The sequence below is a fragment of the Emys orbicularis genome, chromosome 6, assembly GCF_028017835.1.
Source record: "Emys orbicularis isolate rEmyOrb1 chromosome 6, rEmyOrb1.hap1, whole genome shotgun sequence".
Taxonomy (NCBI): domain Eukaryota; kingdom Metazoa; phylum Chordata; order Testudines; family Emydidae; genus Emys; species Emys orbicularis.
In genome coordinates, this window is record NC_088688.1 from 56,306,920 (window position 1) to 56,328,644 (window position 21,725).

General features: G+C 38.4%; 1 protein-coding gene across 1 annotated transcript in view; it reads right to left on the reverse strand.

The window, feature by feature from the left end:
* MEF2C (myocyte enhancer factor 2C) overlaps positions 1-21,725 on the reverse strand; it is a 147,965-nt gene that overhangs the window by 54,599 nt on the left and 71,641 nt on the right. Inside the window, exon 4 of the mRNA XM_065406954.1 lies at positions 11,580-11,783. Within this exon, the coding sequence (XP_065263026.1) occupies positions 11,580-11,783 (204 nt within the window). The remainder of the gene's footprint in view (positions 1-11,579; positions 11,784-21,725) is intronic.

A 21,725-nucleotide genomic window follows, 5' to 3' on the forward strand; every position in this document is an offset into this window, starting at 1 on the left:
ATCATTCCCTGCATTCTCAAAGGGATCTCTGAATGAATAGAGCTGGATTACTCAGCCTTCTATTCCACGCCTATTCATCTCCATTTTCCTTGGCAAGGCTGAGAGCCAAGCTATTTTTAGTTAGGCAGTTTTCTATTTTTAGACAACTACCAGTTAAGAGACACTGGTTAGGAAAAAATAAAAAAAAAAAAGAAAGAAAGAAAAAACACAAAAGTGGGAGAAGATGGAACTTCCCTTTCTCATATTGTAAAGCAGGCCCTTCAACCTGTAACTTCAGGCATTTCAGCTGCTTCCAATCTTGGAAAAATAAAGAAAATTCAGAGTTCAGGGATTTAAAAATAAACCTACCCTCTGGCAAACAGACCAAAATGCAACAAGCTGTTACTATGTGAAACAGTGACTACAAAAACAAAGAACATTCTCCAGTGACTAGATTGGGAGAAAAACTCTTGAGCTATTAGACTATAAGAATGTTACACAGACATGTAAGATTTTTCCAGCTTCTCAGCCAGATATATCGTGTTTTGGAGAAAGAAACAGGCATCTGTGAAGTAGAACTAATACTCTGCAATACAGATTTAAAGGCCCAGTTTTACATAAGAAGAGCATCATGAATCAAGTCTGAAGCACATTTATATTGCAAATATATTTTTCACATTTATTCTCGTAGCATTTTTACAACAATAACATCCAAACATTTACAGAGACACTTAACTCAAAGATTTTGAAAGCAATTAGTGAGTGTGGAAAAATAAAAATAAAATAAAAGGAGGATCTGTCAAAATTATAGGGCCAAATCCTTAGCCGGTGTAAATCAACTTAGCTCAATTGATGTCAAGAAAGCATCTCCAATTTACACTAACTTAGGATCAGGCCCATGTCTTGCAGCTGTCATTGCTTCAGACCCACCAAAAACACCTTCAGGAAAAGGGGACTCTTTAAAATGTTTTAAACAGTGTTTTCCAATGTCAGCCTTGCACTGTTTGTCACATGATGATCTCTGTCAACAGATTTGGATTAATCTGCAAGTTACTATCTGCTTCCAAGAAAAGGCTAAAGACAACTTTCCAGATGTTGCACTAAGTCTGCACCAAAAAGCTGTTTAGAATCACTAACGAATCCATAGCATTTGCATTTCTCTCTCGCTTGCTCTTTCTCTGTTTTATGCAAAAATAATCTACCAGGTGAAGTATTTCACTATCATTTGGGACCCTTGAAGATGATGAAATGTGCTGCATGAAAACCAAACACTTGTGGAGAAATCATAGTAATGAATTGGTCACTTCTAAGAAAAACAACTCATTATGCAACTTTTCCTTAGCTGTATTATTCCCCATATTGGATTAATCTGAAATATATTCAAAGTAAAAAAGTATAAGGCCAAATTCTGGGCTACTTTGTTCCTTGTGGCAGGCCTCAAAGCATTTTAAAAAGCCTTCATTTGGCTGCAGAGCAACAGTGGAGATCCTGGCACAGACTGGCTGTACACCCCTTGCCTGCTGCAGAGATCTTCATAGTGAGTCTAAATAGTTTAATGTGGAGGGGAAGATTGTGGGTGAGCTTCAGACTTGATTAATGTGTCCATGCAGTGCACAGATTCACTGGCCAAAATCCCATATGTGCGTGTGGAAGGGGAAGGTGGATCAGAAGGCCATTATCCGCTGGATTTGATCCTTCAGTTCAGCAACCATTTTGCATAGAGCAGAAATCAGTGTTGCCAAGTAAGTGAAGTCCATTTATTCATGTCTGAATACTGGTGGCATCATGGCAGACTTTTCGAAAGCCTTCTCAATCCCTCATTAGTGTTGCTAACACTCATGCTTTTATCATGAGTCTTCAGACAGCTAATATTTTTCTTAAAGCCTGAGCTCCTGGAGTCCCATGATTACATAAGAATACCATCTTTCATTTTAAAAAGTATGTTTCTAACTTATTTGGTCAAAAAAGTTTGGAATTAAAATTATTTGGGGTGGGTGGGAGGGTGACTGACTTATGATTTTTTAACACTTAGGGCTGGCAATACTAGTTCCCAGCATCTGGCCCACAGTTAATAATCGTAAACCAAGAACCAAACATTCAAAAAGTTCCTAAAGTCACCATAATAACAAAGTGCCTTGGCCAAATTCTGTCTTCAGATATGCACACAGTGTAGCTGTTGAACTCAGTGCGAGTCACATGTGCATCTAAGGGCAGCGTTTTCCTGCAGAAGCTACTAAATATGGATCACTCATACTACTACATGTATAAATAACACTTTTCATGCCTAGATCTCAAACCATTTCACAAAAGAAGTCAGTCTCACTGTCTCCATTTTACAGATGAAGAAACTGAGGCACAGGAAAGTTAAGTAACTTGTCCAAGGTCACCCAGAACTCTGTCTACAAAGCTGGGAACAGAACTCAGGTTTCATAAGTCCCAAGCTCTTTCCATTAAAGCACTGCTTCCTTAGACCACTTTAACTCTTTTTGTTGCCTAACAAGCTTACTCTACATGTAATGGGCCAGATCCTCAGCTGGGTGCTTCACTGATTCCAATGGTGCTATGGTGATTTACACCAGCTCTGAATCTGGCCCAACCTAGATTTCACAGTTTGTTTGTATACAGTATTCTGTTACGATGTGAAGAGAAGAAAATACTCTTATTACATACACTACAACAGTTGTCCTGTTTCTTTTCTGAAAACAATAGATTTAAATAGTTACGGGGCTTATTTACCACAAATATACAGATCAGAGTCTTAATTGATATCAAGAGGCTTTCAAAATCTAGTTAACCTCCCAGCTAGTCATTAGCTCTGTGACCTTTAGAAATAATTGACAGAGGCAATTTTTTCCCCTTCAGCTCATTCGCCAGGTGACTAATCTTAGGTGTGCTAAAGGACCCACTGCACGTCTGTAAGATTTGATGGGATAATATGTAATAAGTCAATTAGGAATATGGAGTTGTGGCATTTCTCTGCGACACAATATACTGCCCATACAGCTTGTCACATGCATACAGGTTTTGTCACCTGAATGCTAGCCTAATGATTCCCAGCTTTTCAATGCATTGAAGCTACACTAAGTCTTAATTCTCAAGTCCCTGCATTATCCCACAGCAGATTTAGTAGCATTTCACTACATTATGTTGCTGGTTCTATTAAAAGCCAATTAGACTTTCAACTGTAGCTAGTCCTCTTATACTTAAGTAAATATTGTATATTATGGACTATCACTTGTTGCATATTTTTCTTATACAAAATTTGGGCTCATTCATTTTAGCTGAACAAAGTGAGCTTTTTTTTTTTTTGCACCAAGCCTGCCATTTATAAAGCCTCGTATTACTATGAATTTCTTCCCTTTCAGAAATTATCTTTCATCCCTACAATTTTAACACTGTATCTTATAACCAGGGCTCTGTGTGTTGTAAAATGCACTGGACATGAAGGCTGCAAGAAGAGCTCCATGTGTTCACAATCTCAGCTCTCTCTGATTGAGTGGAAAATGCTGCCGCAGTTGGCACACATCTATCTCTGGCTATGCTCACTTTATTGTCCCTGTCCAATGCCACAAGCCCACAGGGCCCTGGGCAAAACACATTTTAAAAACCATGCAGAGTTTTGATTCACTTTTTAAAAAGACCTTGTAAGTAAAGTGTGTGTAGCTTTTTGAAATTGTGATTTATGCTTTCAAAATAGAATGATCATCTCTTCCACTGGCCATCCTGCAACAATACCCTTTCACCCTCAAAAGCCAAGTAATAGCACAATCTTCCTGCTAGACTGAACTCTGAATGAAGCTACCTCTTGATGATGTCACTTATATTGCCATGAGAGTAAGGTCATCCAGAGATAAAGAGGAGGGGAGTGAGGACAAAGGGGCATCAGCAGTGATGGAAGGAGAAGGTCACTGAGAGTGACACTAAGGGAGCAGCTGGAAATGTAGGAGAAGGAGAGAACAGGATGAGGAAAACTCCCGAGGAAGGAAGACAACAGAAAAGGAGGAAGTTATCAATTGTTTTGAAAGTGGCAGACAGATTAAGAAAGATAAGATTGGACATGAGGGACCATGAAGGAGGTCAAGCTGAAGAGACCCTTAGAACTGGTCAGAAGATGGCCCTTAGTAAGGGTGGTTTAAGTGTCGTGAAATGGAAATGAGCTTGCAGAGGATTCAGATGTGTCTTACTTGGGTAATCATGTGACTGTATCATTGTAATCCTTTCTTTTTTTTAATCTTTTACCCTAATGTTTTTCTTTGTTGCTCTCACTCGTGTAAGTTCTCTGGGGCAGGGACCTGTCTTTTACTTATCCAGTAAAGTGTCTACCATGCTTTTGTCTGTTGTAGAAATAGTGACCATAATCCAGTAAGAGAACAGGGAAAGAGGAAATATGGGTGGGAGGATATGGCATGCTTGAGGAACTTTGAGGTGAAGTGGAGGAGGGAGCCAGTGTGGTAACGAGGCAGGCAAGTGAGGTTAAAGGAGGGATTTTTTGGGAGATGGGGGCTGCCAACATGTGTTTGAAGGCTGAACGAAAGAAGCAGGGGTCAGTGTGTGTAACAAAGATTTAGAAAAAAGAGGGAAGGGGAGGAGTTAGGAAGAGAGAGTCAAAGTGTCGGGAGTCGATAGCAGGAGAGACAGTTCAAAGTTATGAGATTGTGGGCAAAGAAGAAGATGCTGGGAGTAGGGAAAAGAAGTTCTTGCTAGATAACATCAAAACTGTTTTAAAAACTGCTAAGATTGTGGACACGGATGTGTATGTGTGTGAGGTAGAAGTTTAGAGAAGAGCAGCTGAATGATTAGTGTGGAGAAGCGGATCTGTTTCTATAAAGAATATGGCAAAGTTGAATGAGCAGAAAACAAATTATAGTGGAGGAATTCTGTTTTTTTCTCCACAAAACTGCTCAGTGGTATGAGGAAAAGAAGAGGTGGAGGAGTGTGGAGCCAGAACAGAGGGTCAGTGGGACAAATCTGAAAGAGGAACTGAGCAGGAGAATTTGAGTTAAAGGTAGTGACCAAGGAATCAACAGAGAGGTGGAGGTCAACTTGAGAAAGGGGGAAGTATGGGCAGCAAAGGGTCAGAGAGATTGATGGACTGGAGATCACAAAAGAGCTGAGTGATGAATTGGCGGGCAGGGAGAGGGAGTGATTTATGTGCATGGAGACAGAGTGGGAATCAAAGAGAGGGGACTAGGAGGTTGAGAGACTGAAAAAGAACAGGGCTTGGTAAGGATTCATGAGAGACTTGATGAAGATGAGACAGTAGCTGAGGCTGTAATGGCATGGGGGAAGGCAGGCAGGAGACCACTTTAAATCTGCAAAAAGTCTAATGGCTTAGCTAAACAAACACACTGGATTTCTGGAATACACTTATGATTGTAATTATGTTTCAACCAAGATAACTCTAAAAATAGTCCCCATGCAAACAAAGGACAATGGCCTTTCCAGTCTCCTGGAGGAATGACACTGTGCTTTGGCACTATTGGCTGAGCTGAATGTGCTATGTCTTGTATCCCTTACTCAGGCAAGATTTCCACTTCAAGTCAATGGAGTTCTGCCCAAATGGAGAATGGAGAACAAATGCACTAGACTGGATAAATTAGAGCAAACAGAGGATGATAAATAGCCGTGTGTCATGGAGCAGTCCTTCATACATGCTTCCTTATCAATGGTGAGGTGCTGCCCACCTTCTCCCTTGTTCAGATGGCAGTAGGCAAATATTGCAGTTGTGGTAAAAGTAAAAAGGGGGTGATGTGGGAGGGAAAGCTATGTGATGCTCATAAGGCTGGGTAACAGAGGTGGGTCCATTAGCCCAAAACCTGGCGGTAATGTTGGAAAGTGGTCTCTGATATGAGGAACAGAATAAACCATAGGGAAAAGCATGATCAGGCACAAAAAAGAGGCAAAAAAGATCAGTTCTTCCTGCAGACAAAGGGCTGTTTAGGCATGGCTCTGTAGCTCTCATAGACCTTAAGGTTTGGTACAACTGGCAGTTGCAGACAAGATTTGCCTATTATAATTGTAATATGTGTATTATGTCTAACAAATTAAGACCTATTGACTTTGTGTGTCAAAATAATCAAAACTGGTGTTTTCCATGCATTTTAATCAGACATATACTAACAGACTAAACTATTTTAACTAAGGCCATGTTTTCAAGGTGTGTAAAGATTAGTTCATTAGAGGTATCCTTATGAGACGCATGCATCCTTTATTTATGACATATGACCCACTTACTTTTTAGGGACATGGGCAGCAAATGGGGCCCAGAGCCAGTGTATATAAGCAACTCAAATTCACAAGCCATGGGCCTGATTCTCCTCTCACTCAGACTGGTGTACAGCAAGAGAAACTCCACTGAAGTCAATAATGTTACAACTGTAAAACTTATACAAATGAGGAGAATCAGACCCCATGATTTTGAACAAACATTGAGATCTCTGTTCTACTGCAGAAAAGTGTAATTTTCTCACTTAAGTAAATCAGCCCACCCCACTTTTATCTTAATCCCATTTTTTCCTCATCCCCAAGCAGAAATACCAATACAGCCTCAGTATTATGACCTCAGTAACCAAAACTGGAGGACTATGATTTTGTGCATGTTAAGTAAGAGATACCTATTATAGATCCCATTCAATTAAAGAAAGGGAGAATCTAAGGTATTTTGTATACAACTAAAGATGGAATGAAACCCATAGTTGTAACAATGCTATTTTATAGATTAAACAAAAATGTGTAGTAAATGCAAAAGGAGTTTTTATTCTGAGAAAGACCTATCCCACTTTAAAGTAAAGAATAACAAGACTTCTAGTAATCTAAAATTTTCTATCGCACAAGAGAATTCTATTTTTAGACCAACAACTGTAGTAAGTATTGTTTTTGGTACCTATCATACAGCATTAGGAAGTTTACATAATGTAGAAGTTCATCTTTGCCATCAAAACCGAAAGGTTTAGCAAGAACCAAATCTTACATAGCTCATACTATTCCTTAAAATAAATCGTCAAATCCCAATAACTGATGTGCTTTATTAACAGAAATAAGATTTAATGAAAGACTGTGGGATGGGTGGTTTAGTGGTTAAAGACACTGAGGCTTCAGTTTTAGGAACACAGTTCAACTCCAAACCGAGGCCTCAAAGTGAACCTTTGTTTGCAGAACCAATACACATCACAAAACTGCCACACATAATTCAACAGGATTTGGAATAGTTGTCATTCACTGCTTAGAAGAGATTCAAACATGAGCAAACATGGAGGGTGAATACACTTTTCTCTCTCAAAAGTGATATACCTCTATGTTAGAGTTTAGGTCAACAGTAGGTGGTAAGAGGACATTTACATTGTAATGCATGAAACCAACCCAATTAACAGATAACTTTTACAAACTTGAAGAACTCTAAACTCCCACTCCTGTGTTTCAGAATAAATTTTTATAACTAAGGTAACATTGGATCTGTTGCATATTGAGTGAAATGAAGTTGTATAGGCAATTTCAGAGATAGGTATCATATGGGACTGTGATTGTTATGTATAAAGAACATTATAGGAATAATTGTTTTTAATATGATAAATTAGAAAGTCTGAAAATAAGACAAACGCAACTGGGTTTAAAAGGTTTATAAATTCTCTTAATATTAGCTAATCTACTTCGTGTCATGGCTGTACTCTGAATTCTATATGTACAAGTTGGGCAGCACTGAGATAGCTTGGTGTGATTTGCAATAACATTGCCAACTATTAGAACACCCATTAACTTCATTCCAAGTCATTTCTTCCTTGAAAAACAGCATAACACTTATTAGAAATGCAAAGTCCTGTGCCTTCTGTTACTTCAAATAATAAATTGTTATCTGAAGAGTGGTATCTTCATAAATACTAGACATAATTAATTCCAGTAAAATGCATTTAAAATGGCTGATAATAAAACTAACAACTTTAATCAGAGCTATATAAAAAAAATTTAGGCATAAATCTGAATAGCAATAGTTTCATGTGAAAGTACTGAAAGTACATCAAGGATTAAAATTATAACGGGGTTAAAAAAAGAACTAGATAAATTCCCAGAGGATACGTCCACCAATGTCTATTAGCCAAGATAGTCAGGGATGCAGCCCCCTGCTCCGGGTGTCCCTAAACCTCTGATTTCCAGAAGCTGAGTCTGGACGACAGCAGATGGATCACTTGATAATTGCCCTGTTCTGTTCGTTCTCTCTGAAGCACCTGGCACTGGCCACTGTTGGAAGACATGATGCTGGGCTAGACAGACCATTGGTCTGACCAAGTATGGCCATACTAATGTTCTTATCTACATATTTTTTTGAATTATAGGAATATATACCATTTGAAGAAGTTGTGATACACCTCTACCCCGATATAACGCGAGCCGATATAACACGAATTCGGATATAACGCAGTAAAGCAATGCTCCGGGGGGGGCGGGGCTGTGCGCTCTGGCGGATCAAAGGACGTTCGATATAACGCGGTTTCACCTATAACGCAGTAAGATTTTTTGGCTCCCGAGGACAGCGTTATATTGGGGTAGAGGTGTATGTGCTAATGACCAACAGCAGAATCGAAACAAGTAACTAAACAGACATTACTATGCATCATGTGAAGAGAAATTGGGATTCTAAATTAATTACAGAGGACGTTACATGGGCATACCTTGCATGTATTTCAAAAACAATGTTACTTTAAAAGATTTTCTTCTCTAGTTCTATAGAAAGCTGCAAGCAGAGCTATGCTCTGTGTTTTTGCTGAAGTATAGTTATTGAACAATCATTAAGATGAAAATGAACAAACTTAATAATACCATCCAATCCTTAGGCTGCTTTTGATTGCCTAGGCAGAACAAAATTAAAAGCTATATGAAGTCTAGATGTCACACAGCCAAATGCAGCGGACTCCCCACAAGGAAATACTCATAATGCAGTAACATTTTAAATTATCAATTTAAATATTTAAAATGTGGCAGTTTTGTATTCTGCACCTTAACATATATCAAAACTACACAGAGTGCAAAGCCATCTGTCTGCTCTTTTGTGGGTTTTTTGCCCCATTGTATTGGTAACAGTAAAGTTAATGATCAAGTAAAGACATACTTGCACAGATTTTTTTTTGGTAATATAAGAAATCTTTTTCAACACTAACATGATGCTTAACTATTTCTTCCGACCTTGTAACAATACTGTCACTGGAGAGGCCTAAGCACTTCTCAATGCTAGAAACCATATCACTCAAACTGCCCACTGATTAAACTACTATCACTTGTTCTCTTTATTGCTAACATCATTCTATTTAAATAATTATATTTACCCATTTTTCGGCTAAATTTTCTAAGGGTTGAAAACAATTGGGTTATCCACAGAAGTTTGTGTCGCCACAGAATTACATATTCGAATGCAAACTGGCCATCACATGAGTAAATCAGACAATTTTTTTGTGCAATAAATAAATAAATAAAATAAAAAGGGTTTTGCAGGTGTGCATATCATTCCCTTTGAAAATCTACCCCTTAAAGTTACAGCAACATAAGCATAGCTTAAATTTCACTTTTACATTGAAATTTCTTGGAAACCAAAGGACTTGTTGATCAAAGGACATATACACTCATTGTGAAGCACAGCAAATTACTCAGCTAAATCCCGACCTATTGGCCTAATCACCCATTTCCATAGGAAAACCTGAAAGAGGGAGCTTAAAGGGAAAATTTCACAAGATTTTCCTCCCTAAGAATGCACTCTTTTTGTTCTGTCAGGAGAGGAAGGAGGATAATTTGGGGGTCAGGGTTTGTCCCATGCAGAATGGCACATGGGACTGGCCACCAGTCCCAGGGCTGAATCCCCAGAGATCAGCAGGAGATTTTGGCCATCTATGTGGAGGCTCCAAGGGGGGCTTGGAGAGGTGGGGGGAATATTGTTCATCCCATACCCTTCATGGTCCCACCTCACATGGATTCCAGCACCCATGGTGCACCCTTTGGTGAGAACTCACTCCCCTTCCTAATGGGGGCAAGGAGATGTGCATGTGGATCTGGGAGGTAGCTAAACAGTAGGGCCCTGTACATCAACGTGAAATTAGATTGCAAAAAGGGTTATATTCTTGGTTACAATATTTGTTAATATAGTTTCATGTGACTGCATTGTGAACCTCTAGCAGCAAGTACAATACAATCTATAGACTCATAGACTCATAGACTTTAAGGTCAGAAGGGACCATTATGATCATCTAGTCTGACCTCCCGCATGATGCAGGCCACAAAAGCTGACCCACCCACTCTTGGAATAATTCTCTCCCTTGACTCAGCTGTTGAAGTCCCCAAATCATGATTTAAAGACTTCAAGTCACAGAGAATCCTCCAGCAATCGACCACTGCCCCATGCTGCGGAGGAAGGCGAAAAACCTCCAGGGCCTCTGCCAATCTACCCTGGAGGAAAATTCCTTCCCGACCCCAAATATGGTGATCAGCTGAACCCCGAGCATGCGAGCAAGATTCTCCAGCCAGACCCTCCGGAAAAAAGTTCTCTATAGTAACTTTTAATATCCCATCATAGACCATTGTTACTAATTACCAGCGATGGCACGTTATTGACCTGTTGACTAAAATCACGTTATCCCATCAAACCATCCCCTCCATAAACTTATCAAGCTTAATCTTAAAGCCAGAGAGGTCTTACGCTCCCACTGTTTCCCTCGGAAGGCTGTTCCAGAACTTCACCCCTCTGATGGTTAGAAACCTTCATCTAATTTCAAGCCTAAACTTCCCGACGGCCAGTTTATATCCATTTGTTCTCGTGTCCACATTAGTACTGAGCTGAAATAATTCCTAGGCTCATGAACTATTTCTTCATCAAAAGTATCTAAAAGGTACACATTAAATTTAATCTCTTCTATTGCAGCGCTCAAAATTCTTGACTAGTGTACATCAAGGGTAACATTTTCAGAAGCATCTAAGTCTCATTTGCAAAAGCACCTAAGTGATTTAAGAGTTTAAGGGTAAACTTTTCTAAAGCACCTCAGTGACTTAAGTGCCTAGTCACTGAAGTGCTTTTGAAAATGTTACCTGTAGGCCCCTAAGTCACTTAGGCACTTTTGGAAATTTTACTCTAATGTTTTATTATATTAACAAAATCCATAAAAGTCATATTTACTTTGGTTTGAGCCTTAAACTATGTTTAACTTGCTATGATAGTAATGGAATTAATGGATGCTGAAAATGAATGTTTTAAGTTTGAATTAATATTCTTGAACAGTTAAAATACAGACTACTACATTTAAGAGTCTACATTAAATAATATTACTATAATAATGTTATAAGGTGTCAATAACATTCTGATAAATGTTGTTTCCATGTTCTAATTTTACATATTTGGTAAAAGCATTCTAAGCAAAGTTAGATTTTTTTCCAATGTTCAACCATTTTTGTGTGGCAGAGAAAGTGCCAACATTTGTTATATAACTTTTAAGTCAATTTTCCTTGAATTCTTTTAAATTACGGTATTCTTAAAAATAAACTACACAACTTCAGAAATCATTCATTAAGATCAGATGTCTTAGATGAGCATTGACAAAAATTAGTCCTCACAGGACATAAATTCTTACCTCAACAATATCTGAATTCGTTCGACTCTCATGTGGCTCATTGTACTCTGTATATTTCAGCAACACTTTGTCCATATCAGTGCTGGCATACTGGAACAGTTTGTTGGTGCTGTTGAAGATGATTAGAGCAATCTCACAGTCACATAGAACACTCAACTCATAAGCCTTCTTCATTAACCCAAATTTCCTCTTTGTAAATGTCACCTGGAAAAAGGAAAACAGGTCTGTCAAAAATCCCTAAGTCTCTTTAAGTCCCTTTTCTTTTATGAAATTATAACTTGCAATTGCTATAGTCTTTGAGCTTTAATAAGTTCATCCAGAAAGCAAATAAATTGAAATATAGTTCCAATACAGAATATAAATATCTGAGTGCTAAGTAACTGAGGGAAATGCATACAATCTTCAATGCACAATTCAAGTTACAGAAAGTAAAAAAATATGGGGCATTTCCGTTGAGCTGTGAATTTTTCCTGTCTCATTAACCAGTTTAAAACATTGGCACTGGGTTCTTCCCAAAATATTTTAATTCAGTACACTTAATCTTTTGCCCACACCTAAGCTATTACGTTTATTCTGCATAGTAGATATCTTTGCCTCCCACCCCCACAACATTTTAAACATAACACCTCAGTTCTAGAAAACTTTTAACAAAAGATTCAGCCTATTCTTATTTAACAGATATTAATTCCAGTTGAATTCCCTCCCCCCAATTTGTCTACCAGTAAGAAAAGTTCTATCACATTTAATTAGTCAAAAAAGATTTGATGTAGAGATGCTCAGATCTATAACAGTTTTGAAAAATTACCAAATATATTAAAAAATCCTTTTTGTTTCACTTTCAAGTTCTCAAGTGTCAGTACAATGAAGAATATAAATCGGGAGTGAAGAACAAGTTATATAAGTACTGACTAGCCAGTAATATATATGCATTATTGAGGTGAGCTCTTATCCATACATACCTGTCAACACATTTTATTTAATATCAAAGTAGTATATGAGTTTCTTACTATGAGAAATCTAATCTAATAGTAAGAACTGACTTGTTTCTGTTTTTTCCTGTGTTCCATTTGCATTAAACACATAAATAGATATTTTATTTTTAATAGCTATTTTCCTCTATAGTAATTTTCTGTGATGGATTTTGAAAGTGAATAAACGTACGGTACTAAAATAATTATCAGTTCAAATCAAATATGCAGTGAGGGTATTTGACACTTTGAGGACAAGCACTAACCAGGTAGTGTAGACTTGCTTAATCTGACACTCAGTGCTACCAATTCTTTAATACCATCAGTAAAAGTACCTATGCACATGGTTCATCACTGAGGCAAAAAAGATTCCATTGTGCATGGTTCATAAGGCAGTTGTTTTATCTTGTTACACTCCTAATGCAAGCTAATGCTAATGTCAACCCTAGTCTACCTTTGAATCCCAGCTGGTCATGCCATGGAAAACGTGACATTTAAGTACCTTCTAATTCCTACCGCTAGTCTATCTCAAAGAGATGTGGCTGTATGCCAATACTCTGTACATTTATTCTCCACAATGTATCATGAATGAAGTCACTTTTATTGCCCTCTCGATCATTGTAACACCTTTATAAAATCTATTAACAACAGATAGATTAGTATTAAATCTGATTATTCAAGCATTTAAAAAAACAGTTTGCACAGCATTAGACTTGAGTCTATATTTTTGTCACGGGCTGATATTAAGACATATCTAAATGGGTAAAGTCCAGCTGGCTTTTGCTATTTGGCATGATTGATCAAATACGCAGTCAAAAACTCATCTTACCATTGAAAAACTGATCAGTCTTTCAAATGCCTTTTAAACACTTTATCTGCTTGCAGAAAATTGTGATCATAGAATCATAGACCTTAAGGTCAGAAGGGACCATTATGATCGTCTGACCTCCTGCACAACGCAGGCCACAGAATCTAACCCACCCACTCCTGTATCAAACCCCTAACCTATGTCCGAGCTATTGAAGTCCTCAAATCGTGGTTTAAAGACTTCAAGGTGCAGAGAATCCTCCAGCAAGTGACCCGTGCCCCATGCTGCAGAGGAAGGCGAAAACCTCCCAGGGCCTCTGCCAATCTGCCCTGGAGGAAAATTCCTCCCCGACCCCAAATATGGCGATCAGCTAAACCCTGAGCATGTGGGCAAGACTCACCAGCCAGACACCCAGGAAAGAATTCTGTAGTGACTCAGATCCCACCCTATCTAACATCCCATCACAGGACATTGGGCATATTTACCGTTAATAGTCAAAGATCAATTAATCGCCAAAATTAGACTATCCCATCATACCATCCCCTCCATAAACTTATCAAGCTTAGTCTTGAAGCCAGACATGTCTTTTGTCTTTTGATGCAATGTTATACACAGTAATATGAACATCTATATAATTTTTTAGAAAAGGCTACACAAGCTATGGATCACATGCAGAGGGGAGAATGTACTAACCCGACACATTTTTCTGCATGTAAAACTATTTTCAATCAGACTAGTTGACCACAGTACTGTAGGTGGAGTGTATCTATACAATATGGTTTCTGTTGCACAGAAACCTCAGTATTTAGCATGTTACAGCTCCTCACCATCAAAGTATACTTCAGCACAGAAATATCTTTAAAGCCACTGTTTGTCTTTACTGTTAGGTGCTCCTGAACATTTTGGGTAACCACACAGATGTGCTGCATAGCACATACTTATTTCATAACACTTATGACAAAAAAGATACTACTTATAGTGCCTTTTCACGAACACTGAAAATAAAAAGGACAACAGATAAGCTAGAGGTTTTATTAACTTTTCTTTAAAATGTAATCTTAATTGCTCTGAATTTAATTCACTATTATCTCCATGTTCTTTTTAACAGTCTTCAAATGTATTATATAATGCTTTTTGCCATTGTTCATAGACATAAAAACAATTGTATCAATTACTGTTTCTAAAATGATCTAGAATATTCTTTTTAAAATATTCCACTCATTGACTGATTGCAATTCAGAGCTTTTGCACTTATACCTACTAATGTATTGTAATAATGTAATTTCTCATACTTTTACAATAGTTTGTAATAGGGATGAGCCTATTTATTTAATAAATGTGCAGTAGGGTCAAGACCTTCAGGAGAGATTAAGAGTACTTTTAAAGGTATTTAAAAATACATTCTTCTTTCATATAATTTCCTTTATGTAGCCACATCAAGAAGAGGAATGTACTCATTTACCCTCTAAAATATTTAGATGAGTAATATGAACAAACAACAAACATATTATTTGACTTTGTATTTTGTGTCCAATATGTTGTTAGCTATATCCACCTAAATCAAAATTAGCTAATAAATATTGACTAAGATGATGGATACAATATTTTAGCACTACAATGATTTTACTGAGTATTAAAGATTGCAATAATTTATTAAAAATATGTTGTCTCTTTATGTCTAGGTGCAAACCAACTGAAACCTATAGTTGGAAGTCTATAATTCTGTACTTAAATAATTTTTACTTGTGCTAAGTTAAGAACAACATGAAGTAAATACAGACATTTCTTAAACAGAGTTGCATGCACACAAACTACAGAGTAGCTTAATGATTATATTCAAAAATTGTACCTGGTCGTATTGAGGAGAAGGGGTTTACTGTAACATTTCACAATCCAAATATGATCACTTTACTTTACTAGGGCTAAAAAAATCTCTAAAAGGAATAATTCTGATAACTGATCAGGTTACTGATACAGATACTACAGACACTGTAAACCATATAAGCAGCTAGATAATCTGTCAGACTACAGGAACAATTTCTCAGGAAGGAAGACTCTTATAATGTAAAATCTAACTATGTGTTGCCAATTTACTGACATATTTAAAAATAAAACTGACCTATTTGCATGGATTTTGATATCTGATTAATATTAAATGTATTTTTCAGTAGCACAGACTGAATAATTTCATATTCTTACCCCTGCTGACTGTACCAAGGACTAGTTAATTAATTAATTAACAATTGAGCCTGCTGTCCAAATCAGATTTGGAACATGCTTTATCCCTTCTGCTTTCTGGATCAGTGGATGTCTAGTACTGTCCTCAAGTTTCCATATTTTTTTTTTATTCAGGAGGCTTATCAAGCCCTGACTGGGCAATTTGTGAAGTCCTAGCCTCTTGGACTAGTCTATGATGATAGTGATATAACCGGGGAATTAAGTGTCGAGAAATATAAAATGGCTGCCTAGAATGAGGAGGTTAGCATTTACCCGTTTAAAACCTTGAAGCCTCTCACACACAAAATACATAAGCCATACAATAGAAAAGCAATTGTCAGTATTTTTAAGTTTTCAAAAGTACAATTCTATAAGTATTGTGTAACTAGTGTGGCCAAGCAGTGTTTCACAGACAACATTTCCAGTAGAGTGTGCAGGGAATGGAGCATGTACTTGCAGCATGCTGAAAATTAATCATGTTGCATGTGTTCTACATAAGCTCTGAATACAGCTTGCTTTATTCATTTAGAGCCTGCTTTTCAGAGCTGATGAGCCCCTGAACTTTCACTGAAAACAATGGCAACGCCCAGCACCTCAGAAGATCAGTCCCTGAAAGTCTGCAGTACTTGGGTACGTGAAGTAAGGAAGTTTAAATGCAAAGATGATTGTACAGGCTTTGAGCAAACTACACTTGTTTTATATATTACAAAAACAAAAGGAAGAGTGAAAAAGCCAGTTCCTAGCTTCTCTCCCATAAATCAAGGCTAGTTCTTTGTGAATTTTGGACCAAATTCTGGATAGAGGTTAAACTTACTGTATGCACAAGAAGGAAAGCATGGACCAAAGGCGATTTGGGGAGGACATTTTCCATCTCCAATTCTGGTTCTCCTCCAAAACTACAGAAAGACAATTCTTCAGGCTTTCTATGGTCAAAGCTGTGAATGGGCTTTCTGAGGCATGGTTTTGGGATCAGGGACTGTGATATCTGTGAATGGAGCTGTAACCAGCTAGAATGCAAGTGCACATTCACACTGCTTCATAGCTGCAATATGCTCTCACTAGGAAGGTAATTTGGCACAGTGCCAGAATTTGGCATTCTATTTATAGTGAGTAATGTTTGTTTAAATCAAATACATTAGGAGATAGGTTAGTTGGTTTTGTATATAGGTCCTTTCACATACTGGAATGAATAATACAACGTGTATGTATGCTTTTTCCACTCAGACACTATACCAACAGACTGTGATAACAGAAAGAAAGAGCAATCTACTTGCCATTGTTTTTATTTATGTAAAATTATGCCAAAATTGTTGTGCTGCTTGTAGATGTGAATGGAACAGTGTAAGAGCAGAAATCATTGCTGAGAGGTAGAAGCTTTTATTCTGCTGATTTAGAGTGACTGGCCTGTAATAGCAGTGCCATCGCTGGTACTCAGTATCTGTCATTGGGGGACACAAAGTCTATGGCTTACTTTTTCTGTTTTCCAAACAGCAGCCTGTGCTCTGCCCTGCCCTCCAGCAGCAATTCAATCCGTGGACAGTATGTCAGGTCTTCCCTCACCTCTTCCTGTCCTGACATGAGGCTGTGCAGTTGCTGGCACTGAAAGGAGGAGAAGAGACGGGAGTCTGAACCCGCCCCCCCCCCCATACATTTCCTGATATTATGTACATGTTAATGTGAGGGCCTGTGGAAACCGGAGGCAGCTCATGCATCCAATATTTGATGTATGCCTTCTACCTGGCTATGGGGGAGTGTTGTGCTGGTTGTCCCTCCTCAGTCAGAGTGGGGTCAGCTGATATGGGTTATCCGGCAAACAGGAAGCATCAAATGAAGTACCCTCATCATCATAAAATCAAGATGGCCATGTATGAGCCATGTGACTTTTGACTAAAGTGCCAGGGGCAGACACTTATCTCTACTTATCATATAGCCAAACCCCGACAGCTCTTCAAAAGCTGCAACCCCCTTTCTATTCCCACTCCCGACTCTCCTGACTATTTTATTCTGCTTAGCTCACTTTGTCATTTTAAAAGGCTCTCCTGCAACAAACTTTATGACTATGTTCAGTGGTGGTGGCAGTGGGAAGCAGCACCACTGCAGGATTCCCTCTAGACAAACCCTCCTTTATGCGACAACGACTAGGCATACCATATTAAATGAAAGGTCCTTTAAAGAGCAGTAAGGGACTCTTCAGCAGCCTGCTCTACGTTCTTGTAACTCTCCAGCATAACTTATAGGGATAACATAGCAGCAAGTTATGCTGCAAAAAGAACTATTGTGCTTGACAGCCTCAAGCATACTGAGCCTTGACTTGCTGAACAGCAGTACTAAAGAGGAGCTCTAAGTAGAATGACCTAAAATTATGACTGTAATATATTAAATGGCCCTATCTTATAAAACAGGGTTCTTTTAGCATCTCATGATTAAGCTTCACAAAAATGAAGGTGCTGTACTTTTTCATTACACTGTATTGTTAGTGTATCAGCACACAAATAACGAAGCAGAAACTGTGAGATTATTCACTCTTTCACAAGTCCTAAATTTTTTAGTACATAATGGCTGATCTCTGTTATGACATTTGTCTTCATGAAAAAAGAGGAGAGGGATAACTCAGAGGTATGTTAATTAATGGATGGTATACAACTCACAAATTATTAGGGTAGGCAATATTCCCATATATTCTAAACAGTTCTAATTCTCCAAAACGTAACCTATATCATATTCAGACTTGAAGAATGGTTGGATATTATTTTTTTTCTCTGTTGAATGATATGCATAATGATGGTTAATCTCAGTTATCCCACTCCTCTTCACTCATTAGGACAGATTGAATTAACTCACTTATACTGTATCTAGATATATAGACATGGGCATCTTATTAGTGAGAAAATATATTCTTTCTATCCATATACACATACTCTAGATAATATAAAGTACAATAAAACTGACTTTTTATCTATACCACATTCACTAGGTCTGGCAGGTACAAATAAATGTTTAGGGTAAAAAACATGTTTACTAGTTCAACAAAACTAAAATGTTCGTAAGGTAAAGGTCAAAGAATATTTCATTCCCTGCTGAGCAAATGGTCAGGAAGCACATTTGTCTGCATTTCCTGTCATAACAGGAAGAGTGTAACTTCTTCCTCTCCACAATGGCTTCAGTTCTGCTTCCCACCTCCAACTCTTTCTCCCTCAGGGCCTTCCAAATCAATCCTTACAAGACAGAAAGGCAGTGGCCATATCTGCTCTAGTTTTCAACACACCTATGTTTAATGATACCATAATTACTATTGGACTATCCTTACTTAGGCTGCTCATTCATATTTCAAATTAAAAGTAATTTGGCCTAAATATTTACCTAAAGCTAATTAACTTTAAATTATACTCTGGCATATTTTGGAAATACAAACATACCTAATCTTAAATATAATACAGCCATGAAATTCATTATTAGGTCTGCATCTCTTGTAAAACATTTTCTCTACCATGTATGGAATCTCAATTAGATTAGTACAACATGAAAGAATTTCAGATTAAAATGGAATCAGAGCCAATTGGGCCATTAAAATTAGTAACCTGGCCACTAAAATTCAGTATACATCTTCTGTTACTTAAAGAGAGAGAAATGTTGAGGTAGCCTCTCTGATAAAACTAGGAGTTGTGCCTAACAAGGAAAATCTATTCCAGTGCCATTACTCATGATGTAAATTACTACTTAATGGGAGTAAGGATGGCAAATCAGGCTTGCAGAAATTAAGGGCTACATTATGGTTTTAAGGTACATCTCATTGAAAAGAGTGGTACAGAGCTGCACTATTCAATGTTATTGAGATATTCCCTTCATAAAACACTGTAATTGGGGGGCAACCCACCAACCTCATAAAATCTCAAAACTAGACTAAAACCAAGTTAACTTGTGAGAGCAGACTGAATTTTTTTTGTGGTGGTGGGGGGGGGGGGATCTCACAAAATGTCGTCCTAAATTTGAGCTGATCTTTGCACTAAATCATCAGGCTCCCTTTTCTGCTTCTACAGATGACATTCTGATTGAGATGACGATCTTGTAGTTCTGTTCTTTTCAACAGAGCTAATGTAGATAAAAATAGATGCCCGTAAATCTGAAACTAGTTTTGAAACTAGCCGCATGAGCTATTGGAGTCAGTAGAACAAATCTAGGTCTTCCTGCAAACGGACATTTCCCTCCAGGATACTCTTCCCTGCCCTGTAACTTCACTTTGCTTATCTGCTTTAATTTGTTCTCTGTTCAGCTGATAACTGTAGCAAGTCTTGTTTTACCTAGTTTCACACATGTGCTGGGAGCTAAGAATTATCAAAAGTCGTACACATGCAAAAGTTGCTCTGCATGTGTTTTCCAAGTGCCTCTAATATCATTTTCAAACCAGCTACAGAGCCATGCTACTTTGGGGAGAAAGTCTAATATCTGAGTACGTATTTCCTATACTATTTGATGGTCCTCTACCTACCCCTTTAAGCCTGCCTGCTTTGTCTTGGTAGTGTAAAGGGAATTTCTGGAGCTCTTCCCCTCCCCCCCACCACCATTTCACCTTTCTCTATAGGGACACCAGTGCAACTGCAAATGGCCCTCGCTACGACTGGTTGAAATGTTTCAAATTTCAAAATTTGAAAAATAAATGGGGGGAAATTTAAATAAAATGTTTGGAAAATACCCCTTGCCTCCCATATTACAATCAACTGTGGAGCTAGTTGATTTTTTTTTTTTTTTGGCCTTTGAAATAAACAAACAGAAAAACAGAAAAAATATCTATGTTTTGCAAATCCCCCCCCTCTTTCTAGCCCTCATCTTGACAACCCTCAACAATCTGATTTGCTGGCTAGTCTCTGTTGGAACTTATGGTCCAAAGTCAGAGGACAAGGCTGATATTGTTGGCTACCACCTCAATTGATGGTGCCACAGAATCTGAGCATGCAGATAACTCTTACTGGCCTCCCAGTTGCTAGGATTGCTATAGCAGCAAGCCCACAGCAGAGTTCCAACCATCTGCCATTAACATGAGGCTGCGAGGCATTTTTATTCTTCCTCTCTGGTCTAAAGCACAGTGAAAAGGCTTGTGAGAAATGGCCCTCTGGAGTACTGTGTCCAGTTTTGGGCCCCACACTACAAGAAGGATGTGGAAAAATTGGAAAGAGTCCAGCAGAGGGCAACAAAAATGATTAGGGGTCTGGAGTGCATGACTTATGAGGAGAGGCTGAGGGAACTGGGATTGTTTAGTCTCAAGAAGAGAAGAATGAGGGGAGATTTGATAGCAGCCTACAACTACCTGAAGGGGGGTTCCAAAGAGGATGGAACTCGGCTGTTCTCAATGGTGACAGATGACAGAACAAGGAGCAATGGTCTCAAGTTGCAGTGGGGGAGGTCTAGGTTGGATATTAGGAAACACTATTTCACTAGGAGGGTGGTGAAGCACTGGAATGCGTTACCTAGGGAGGTGGTGGAGTCTCCTTCCTTGGAGGTTTTTAAGGCCCGGCTTGACAAAGCCCTGGCTGGGATGATTTAGTTGGGAATTGGTCCTGCTTTGAGCAGGGGGTTGGACTAGATGACCTCCTGAGGTCCCTTCCAACCCTGATATTCTATGATTCTATGATTCTAACAGCACTCTGAGCATTTCTCGTTCCCTCAATATTTATCTAGAATTTATTATCAAACATTTAATGAAGAAAGGTGCTGATCACACTGGCTGCTTATAACATGCATCTGTTTTAATTTGAGGGTTTTAATTTCCATTTAAGGCCAGATTAGCAACCAAGTACCCAAGTATATCCATCGAGATAACTCTTTTTAGAAAGAGATACTTTTACTGCTAGAAGACACCACTATTTTTGCCTCTTGCAAGCTGCTCACATAAGCGCTCTTCACAGCACAAGAGACTTATAGTACAGCAAGTAGTAATCTGTTAAACAAACAATTGCCATCTCTATCCCAATGGGGCAAATCCACTGCTCAATGTCCCACCTGATTAGTCAGGCAGGGTAAATGTGTGGGGGATAGTGGAGAGGAATCACTTTCTCCAGGCCATGGAGCAACTGCAGAGTCCTTCTGCTGAAGATATTCCAGCCAAATGTCTGAAGAAGACTCAGTGAGCCCTTATGGGGCATCACCACTGTAGGGAGA